Below are 9,840 nucleotides of genomic sequence, written 5' to 3' on the forward strand. Positions count from 1 at the left end.
AATGGCATGATTTTGATTCTCTGGTTTGCCCTCTCCGAGCTTCAAAGGACTAGGTAACTTAATGCGATAGATTTCCATTTCTTTCTCTAATTGATTATCATACTTGACAAGAACAGAATAATATTCCTTCTCATCCTTGCCAGTTGAAACCTCCTCAACATAGGCAATTTGAAGTGCTCCATTGGTTTTCATTAGATACAAAATTTCATCAGCAGGGGGATCTTTCTTTGCCTTTTGTGTTCCATGCATATATCTGGTATGCAACCACATATGTATGTCATCAAAGCAGTTCCAACTTCATGACCTTTGTACAACGAGTTCACACTACTGCTTGTTCTACTTAAAACTCTTGGAAGAAGATGACCTCTCTGAGGTCAAACCGTCTAAACCAATGGCTCGCATCATAGAACCAATTTCTTGTGAACCTTCCCGAATGTCCATCTGTGATGCAGAATCCAGAAAGCCAACATCTTAAGAGCTCGAAAATAATATATCATCCCCTTTACAGTTCGAGTAAGTGTTTGTCCTCTGTAAGATGCCCAAGGCCTGAGTTCCCTCAACTTCGGTTGTCCATATCTCATCATCATTGGCTACTCCTTCTCGACGCATCCTCTCCATGTTGCAGACTCTTGAATCTGCTTTACAATTAATTCTGTAGGTGGTTTCTCCCTCAACATATGATCAAAATCTTGGATTCTTAGATGCAGTTCAATACCACCTTTCCATTTCTTAAGTTCAATTCATTGAGCAACTGAATCTGATTGATACTTATAAGAAAATGCATAGCTGTATGCAATTCAATCTAAGTCAGTCATACTAGTGCTGTAAAACTGAAATTATGCACTAGAAATAATATGTCCCAAATGTTAATTCAATTTTTGAACAACATTTTAATGAAGTGCACATACATAGATCAACAAACCATGATATTTTCAAGAAGTTGGTATCATTTGTGATACACTTATCTCTGACATCATCTGAATGTTTAATGACGTGTATATGCAACTCAAATAACCAAATGTTTGAATACTAATTTCTTTGGAAACCAGAATCAAATTAATTTTAAGTATAAGTGAGTCTTTTGTTTTCTGTTGATAAATGAATCAGTTTGTGCATTTATATAACAACCACTTTGATGGCAGGATATATATATATGCATAAGATGATCCAGAAAACACTTTAGTTTGCATATAATCATGAATACATGGCTACTTTGGCAGCATACTGTGTTGTGATCATATATGCATCAATTTCTGAAACTATATATATTCTGTCAAAACAGATATTCAGGAATATTGTAATACACCATCTAATCAACTTGCAGTTATGTATCATAAATAAAGCATGATGATCTTATCATTCTTGTAGTGTAATTGAAAATCAGAACTTGAACATATATAAGCACCATTTATGCATTAATCGAACAAATTTGAATTGCAGTAAGGATTCTAGAACATGAAACTGTTCTGCAGCCATATGCAAGATGTGATAATGAGACTTGAACCAAAACATGAATATCTTAACAATCTTAATTTGAGCATAGTTGGCTCTGATACCAATTGTAAGAAATAATTATTTCTAACCATGATAATACTTGAACAGATAGCAACTCAGACAATCAAATCTGCAACAACATTTTGTCAAAATCTGTTGTGCAAGTTATGCAGATATAAATGAATGTGAATCATGATCAATTCTAAGTTCATCGTCATACTAGATAATTAAGAAGACTATGCCAAATATAAGATTGTAATTCAACAGCAACTTGAATCAAGACCAAAACATAATCTGCAGTGTATGAAATATTAAATCCAGAAAGCAAAACTAATAAAAGTCTGGGAAACTAACACGATGTGGTTCCAGAATCCATTGATGCTTCTCCTAGATGCACCCTCAATCTCATATTGTTAATGGGACAATTTTGTTTGAGGTTTGGTGTTCTAGCAGGGATCAATGAGGATGTTGCAATCCACTTTATATCAGAAAAAACTGTTGTGGCAGTTCCTTCCATTAAGCAACTGCCTTATAACTTCCATATGTTTATCTGAATGGATTAATCTAAATAACCATACAAGTTTGAATTCAAATTCAAAAACAGATTGCATTAATAAAACTATTTTCGATTACAAGCTTTATTAAATACTCTGATGTTACAAACTGAAACTCTAAAACTCCTCACAATGTCAATTAGCAGAAAGTGTTGATGTCTAGTTCAATAAGGTCTTACAATCGCCACATTCAAAGTCATGTACATCTTTAACTACAATAACATGGAGGAGGATATGAATAAGTACTTGGAAAAGTATAGAATAAAGTTCATAGATTTTGTTCATGCCTTCATCTCACTAATGTTCTTCCCGATCTTTGCTCTTACCAACTCCAACTCCAACGTACAAAGTTGTTTCTTTTCTGGCGGGGGAATAAATATCAGTGAACTCGCAATGAACTTGCCACTAGGTGCAGGGGTTTTATCAACCTTGTTGTTCACCATCTTCCCAACTACTCGAAGAGGAATCGGATGCGCAGACATGGTGCCCAGTCTGCCCACCCAAAGCACTATCAATGATATATAATCATCGATCTCTACTGGCACTTCTGTTTTACTAAGATATCAAAATCGTGTACCTAATAGTGCAGAATCAGGGTTACTCTTGTTTCTCCATCGCTGTATTGCTATCTAAAGCACAAGGAATAAAGGTGAAGATACTAGATAACAACCCTGGATAATACAATAAAGTAGATGTGCTAAACTCAGTTGACAAAAAACAGTAGAAAGACCCAATTCCACTAAATTAACCCACTAAACATCCACAGAAGCACATATCATAATCCCACTACACAAAATGAACTGCTAAATTTGATTCCAGCGTTCGCCCATTCGTGTTCGTTCCATCTCCTAAACAATACTATTTTCACCATAATCACACTAAACACATTACCAAAATTTCAGAGACTCATCTATGCATCATATAAATCCCATTTCAAAATTTTGGCATTCAACCACATACCAATTATTCTAAGCTCATTTGTTGTGCTCCTTCTTCTTCTTCTTGGATTTACAGGCCTTCCTACCACAATCTTCACAAGGAGGAGATTGCTTCCAATCCCATGCATTCTTTGCCACTTTAATCAATATTTGAGCTATATGCATCACTCCCAATAATGCCAATATCCCAAATCATCCCGTCACTATTTTCAGAATCTACAAAACAATACATTATTCCTTTTATTACATCAAGAATCGGAAATTTGTGAAATTACATGAAGAAGAAGAAGAACTCTATAATTACCAGGATGCGATTCTGAGCCTCGGGATGATCAAAACGCGTATTCTCTACGACTGCGGTTCCATCGATTACGATCTCTTTGTGGCCTCGATGCTTGTGCTCAGTTCTTCTAGCTAGAATTAGAAACGCAGAGAGAGATCAAAAACCCTAAACCCCAGTTATACTAGACGACTGAGTTTGGATTTATATGGGAATGGAATTGGGCTCTTTAAAGTCCCACAAATTTTGGGTTTTGAGAAGAGAGAGCCTAGATGGCCCTCTTAGGCTCTTAGTAACCTTCCTAAGAACAAGAATAAATTTGATTTTTCACATTTGACTGCGAGTTCTAATTGCTACATTAGTATCATTTCCTGGTGTACTATCCACTGTTTTTAAGATATCTAGATTAGTATACTGTATATGTGGGTAAAATACGAATAAAAACGAGAATCGAACAAGCCTAGCCTGTTTGATCGGATCTTATTTTGCTCCCAAGAAGATGAACGAGTATTGTGAAACCCGATCGTTCCTACACAGTTGATACACACTACAGAATTTTATAGTTAAACCCAATCATGCTGTAAAAGTTTATATAAACCATGTATTTGCATTTGATTTCTTGTTTAGGCAAGTCTATACTAGTATCATATGTCATTACAGTTTGTTCCCTCCTCTGTTTCTTATATTTAATTCCTTTACTGCATGATAGCTTCATATATAGCCAATAACATTATAACAGTGATAATAAACTCAATTTTATCTTAAAGCTATAACGACATTGAGGATCGAGGACATGGATAAGACGTACTTAGAGAAGTAGAAAATATATTCCATTGATTTTGTTCATGCCTTTATGTCACTACTATTAGTCTGTTCTTGATTTTTGTATTGAGCAACTCCAACGTGCAAAGTTGCTTCTTTTCCTGAGTGGGAATAAATAACAGTGATCTCACTTTAATTTGATTCTTTATCTTTCAATTCACAGATTTATTTTAGGATTAATTTCAGTTTACCTACTTGAATTTTCACTCAATCTTCATTTTAGTCCATGAACTTCCAATTTCATCAAGATTACCCATGAACTCTCAATTTTCATCAGCCGTGTCCGGTTCTTCAACCTCCATCCAAAATTTCCGTCAATTTGTGACGTGGCAAGAGACAGAAGGGCTAAAATTGTCAATTTGCATTTCTTTTGCCTTTGTTTTTTTTTTTTTGGGAAGGGGATCATTTTCATTTTCTTTTTCTTTTTTGAAAAAACCGCAGATCCTTTTTTCTCCACATCTTCTTCTCCATTTCCGGCACTAAGGATCTCCAGATTAGGGTTCTCTATCACCCCGTGAATCGCCTCCATCAGATCTTCGAAACCTTAGGGCTCGAGTAAGACAAGAAGGTCCTCCCTTCGATCTGCTTCCTATCTATCTTTATGGCGGCGGCGTCCTCTCTTCGTTCTTCTTTGTTCTTTTTTTTTTTTTCTTCATCTTTTTTTTTTTTTTTTCTTCTTTCGATTCTGGCCATATCTTGGTGTTGCACATATGGGAAAGTCTACCTCTCGACATTCCTGAGGTTTCTGGGGTGTTAGTTATCCAAGACGTGCTTTGATTGGAGAGAATCGAAGGAAAGAAGTCTTCCGGGGTCCGACGGGTTCTGGGTATTTTCAGGCGACTCAGACAGTGAACCTCGATAAGTTCATTAGGTGGATTTCCGATTTTGATTTCTAAGATTTATGAATTGGATCTTTGAAACTCTCTGCGATAGGTTTGCTGCGACCAAGCTCCTCCTCCGCTGACATGGCCAGCGACAGAGAGCAGCCCTTGAGTTTGGTAGAGTCACCGCTTGTGACGGGGATGGTGAGGCCGACAATCTAGAAGGTTAGGATTCGCGAGGTGAAGAGATCGATGACGGGGATGTGGGTGTTGGAGGAGATCGACGGTGATTTCAGGGATAGATTGGGGGGAAGTGGTTGGAGGAGTTGATTTGAAGGAGGGGTGGAGAGAGAGGATGAGGAGGGTGCCCTAAGAAAGAGTGTGGAGGGAGACCAGCCCAAACCTGCAATTTTCTCTGGTCAAATCTCGAATGCCACCAATACGCCGTTGTATTGACTTATTGAAATCCCCGGAAAGCTCCATAATTTCGCCTATGTGACCGCTTCTTTTTTTGCTCCGAGAATGGCGGTTACTAACACCAGTACGCAGACGGTGGCCACATGGCCGGACGACGCGGTGGAGGGGCTTGGTACTGGGCCCACCTAGAGCCCATTCTGGTTCATAACACCGACACCAGGCTACCCAAGGCAGTGAAGCTCTGGTGCACTCTCTGCGAGGCCGTTTTCTTGGCGTCGAACCCGTCGCGCACGGCGTCGTAGCACCTAAAGCACAAGACTTGCCCCAATTTCAGCTCCGTTTCCAAACCCATTTCGTCTCCGTCGCCAATGTCGACTTCTTTGCCCAACTCCGCTCCACGGCCGCTGTCCCACCATTGCCGAAATTTTTGCTCTTTCGAGCCTGTTGGTGTTTGGCAGAGAACAGTTGAAGAGAGTAGAGATATATATTCATTTATGTATAATATAATTAATATTGTTTTGGTTAAAAAAAATGAAAAAACATTCACAAGGGTATTATCGGAATTTTGCCCTTCTGTCTTCTGCCACGTCACACATTGACGGAAATTTTGAATGGAGGTTGAAGAACAGGACACGGCTGATGAAAATTGGGAGTTCAGGGGTAATCTTGATGAAATTTGAAGTTCAGGGACTAACATGAAGATTGAGTAAAAGTTCAGGTAGGTAAACTGGAATTAATCCTTTATTTTATTTTATTTTTGTGAGGGGAAAAGGAATTACAACAAGAAATCCTTGGACAACCAAGGTCAATTCACGGAATTGCATAGCACACATTATAAAGAAATAAAGATTATGCATGGTAATGATGCTTACCTTATCATTTCCAACAATTATTACAATTTAATTTATTGATTCTAACCTTTCATTCATTCTAGAAGTCTTCTCTAAATCCATTATGTCTATGTATGTCATCAAATTTCAACTATCGACATATATTGGAAGTATATTTTTGACCTTTTTTAACAAAGTATCACATATCAAGTGAACAGTTGAACACTACTCATATTTCTATACTTAAAAAGTAACCATTCGTCCATATGGTTAAAATCAGTTTATTCATTCAAAGCCAATCACTAAAGGTTACTCCCAAAAGTAAACTCAGAAAAGAAACCTAATTAAACGCACGTATGAATGTATGGTGTACATCTCTTAATCTGTGAAATTTGCAATGGTGGCATTTGACACCAAAGACTTAGCACCAGGACTTGGCTCAACATGAGGGCTATGCTCCACAGGTTTTCCAAGAATCAAGTTCTTCAGGCAATTCCTTAACAGTACACTCATAAAAATAAAAATAAAGCGTAAAAGATTTTGAAAGGGTACGAAATCTGCTGTAACTTAATTAACCTGACCATGCATGCACACCCTCGAAAATCCCAGATCCACCTTTCACAGATAAATAAGTATCCTCATAAGTCAACTACAGTCCTTGCACAGAAATGTGATCATAGTCGCCAAAGTAGCTAGAAGCTGTGGATCAGTAGATGGCTTCATATCGACCGCCATATTTTCGGGTTTGAATTGGATCAGAATGACTATTCCGTTAAAGGTTAATACAGATGGTGCTGCTCGTGGGACGTCAGGCCTAGCGGGCTATGGAGGTATTTTTCATGATCACTTAGGTAATTGTATGGGTTATTTTGCTGGTTCCATGGGTATTGCTACTGCCCTAGAAGCAGAGCTTCAAGCCATTATTCATGCCGTTTCAATAGCATCAGAAAAAGGATGGACTTCTCTCTAGATTGAGTGTGATTCAGCGGTAGCAATTCACTTTCTTGCCAATAAAAATTGCTCAGTCCCTTGGCGTCTAAGTGTTGATTGGGTCAATTGTTGTACCATTCTCTCCTCTACGCAGATTTGTTTTTCACATATTTATCGAGAAGGGAATCAAGTGGCTAACTGCTTAGCTAACTATGGGGTGGATCATGAGGGGCATTATTAGTGGGAGTCTTACCTCCTTGCATGTGCTTTAGCTGCTTTTGTTCACAATCTGCAGGGTTTACCGAATTTCCGTATTAGCTGATTCTAAGGTGCTTGCTAGATTTCATGCAAACGTGGTTTCTGCTGCATGGTTGTTATATTCATCAGTCTGTAACTATTTTAGCTCAGTGCTCACTTTGAATACTTTATTTCATTTTGTTCTTAGAGAGGTTTTGGTTCTTGTCCCCTTCTCTCTTCTTGTGATTTTTTCTTTTTCTTTTATTAATAAAATAAAATAAAGGGATGGGTGGTGGGTTCTCGGTTGCGATGGCCCCCTTTCTTTTGAGATTGTGGGTGAGTGTCAGTCACCCCAAATCCGTTGTCGCAAAGGAAATAATATCGCTTAATCCTCTATTTAATTAAAAATTTTTTTTTTTTTTAAAAAGACTATTCCGGCCGTTATTCCAATGCGCTTGTCCAAATCCCGTGTACAATTTCTTAGTGAAGGCTAGGGAACGAGATCGCCGAGGGTATGAAAATCTTTTCGACTCGGTCTTGGGTAGGCAGGACTTCCACGGTCACGTTCGTTAAACTCGTACACATGGAGCTGTTGAACTTGAGAAGTGACTACTCCTGTTTCAGGCTCAGATGTGTTCGCTTGGCTTTTGCTGGTGGACGATTTTCTCGGCACTGAAAAGTGGTTGAAATTTGTGGAGAGAAATAGGGTTTGGGGAATGAAGGGTGAGAATGGTGCACTGGTACGTGAAGGAATGGATTATGGATTGCCTAATTGATTGGCAAGGTTCAAAGGGGACGAGGAGGGTCATCATGATTCTTAAATAAGAGATTGTTAAACAAGCCATTTGATCGAAGAACATTTTGTTGTTTTCCTTGACGTCTATGAAACAAAGAACGAGGTAGAGAATTTTTGTTTATTTAAGTAAAGATTAATGAATTCATGAGTTCGAGTCACCATGGGGGCATGAGTGAAATCCTTTTATCATCTTTATAAAAATTATAATAAAAAAATTAATAATAAAAAAGTAAAGATTAATGGTTAGTAGTTTCATACGAAGATGAAAGGATGGAGATTAATTAATAACGCACCCATATATTCCCTCCCAATTATCCCTAAATATGATATGAGGTTTAGCCTAAAATAATATCACGCATAATATAACCTCTTTATCTATTCCCATGTCTTCCCTGAAAACTAATCAGTGAATACAGGAAGGCAGGAAGCACAAATTAGCCACACAACGTTCCCATATCCCATATATGGCTGAACCGTTTGTTCAACACATAAACTCATCGTCATCAACACCAGTAGCAAACTCTGCGGCGGCCGCCTCATTAGTCCGGTCAATGGCAGATCAACAGATTGTGTTACAAATTGGACAACTATCAAGTTCAACACCACCACTACCACCACCTCATGATGAACAAACTAAATCAGTAGCACCAGCATCACACCATGGTACCTTAAACCTCAGGGTAACTGAGCCGATTTTGCTACACATAAACTCGTTAACACCACTTCTCAATAACCAACCAATTAGTACTCAATCAACACCAACACCAACACCACCACCACCACCACCACCACCAAAAAACCAAGTAACCTCTAATCCACCGACTGATATTGCACAATCTTTGAAAGGCACAAAGCACCAAAAGGCACTTAGCAAGATGGGAAGCCTGGCAAACCTGTTACCCACAGGCACTGTTCTTGCATTCCAAGCCATCACGCCTTCCCTTTCCTACAACGGTAGATGCCACATCTTCAACAAGTACCTTGTTGCATTCGTCATGCTGGCTTGCTCTCTCGTTTGCTTCGTCTCTTCCTTCACCGACAGCCTAGAATATGAGCAGAAAGTGTACTATGGCATTGCAACATTCAACGGGCTTTCAGTTTTCAACTATGAACGTCGTGAGGTTGAAGAAAAAGCTCTTGAGGATAAGCTGAAGTCGCTGAAGATTACACCCAGGGACTATCTTCATGCGTTTCTCTCGGTTTTTGTGTTCCTGATATTTGCTTGTAGCAGCTTAGAGGTGCAGACCTGCTACTTTCCGGCTGGAATAAGAGATCAGTTGGAGTATTCGATGGTGATATATTTGCCTTTGGTCGTTGGATTGCTGTCAAGTTTCTTGTTCACCCATTTCCCTACTAACCGTAGAGGGATTGGCTACACATGCACCAGAACATGAAGTACATAGGGCTGACCCACATGTAAGTGTGTACGTATATTATAAAGTACTGCCTTCATTGGTTTGAGGGTTAGAGACTCGCGAGTTGCGACTGATAAAAGATTTCCCTACCCATTATTTGATAATATGCTGCAAAAAGAGGAAGGAAAATGAATTTCCTCTTGAGTTTGCTTTTCCCATCCCAGAAAATCGGATCATTTCGATCCGATTTGAGTGAAAAGAAAAGGTCCAAAAAATCATATTGTATCAATATCCAAACTATAAGTGTGCATTAGGAATGAAAAGGGTAGTATTGTAATTTACTATTGTTGTCTATAAATGGGCTGT

At 38.6% G+C, this 9,840-nt stretch overlaps 1 protein-coding gene, 1 long non-coding RNA gene and 1 other non-coding gene across 4 annotated transcripts; 1 reads left to right on the forward strand and 2 right to left on the reverse strand.

The window, feature by feature from the left end:
* Window positions 1–429: 429 nt before the first annotated feature.
* LOC112195594 lies at window positions 430–508 on the reverse strand. Its single transcript, XR_002934647.1, has one exon. It is a non-coding gene; the product is annotated as a small nucleolar RNA J33 (small nucleolar RNA).
* Window positions 509–2,014: 1,506 nt separating this feature from the next.
* Window positions 2,015–3,669, reverse strand: LOC121052396. Of its 2 annotated transcripts, none has more exons than XR_005808939.1 (3): window positions 3,291–3,669; window positions 3,009–3,202; window positions 2,015–2,625 (listed from the first exon to the last, which is right to left on the reverse strand). It is a non-coding gene; the product is annotated as an uncharacterized LOC121052396 (long non-coding RNA). The 2 variants fall into 2 exon arrangements; XR_005808940.1 differs by having other exon boundaries at window positions 2,015–2,677.
* Window positions 3,670–8,670: 5,001 nt separating this feature from the next.
* On the forward strand, window positions 8,671–9,513 carry LOC112193943 (protein DMP10). The gene has a single exon (XM_024334208.1). It carries the CDS (start codon window positions 8,671–8,673, stop codon window positions 9,511–9,513), a length of 843 nt encoding a protein of 280 aa, XP_024189976.1.
* Window positions 9,514–9,840: the final 327 nt, after the last annotated feature.

This window comes from Rosa chinensis, chromosome 3, assembly GCF_002994745.2.
Source record: "Rosa chinensis cultivar Old Blush chromosome 3, RchiOBHm-V2, whole genome shotgun sequence".
In the NCBI taxonomy this organism is placed as follows: Eukaryota; Viridiplantae; Streptophyta; class Magnoliopsida; order Rosales; family Rosaceae; genus Rosa; species Rosa chinensis.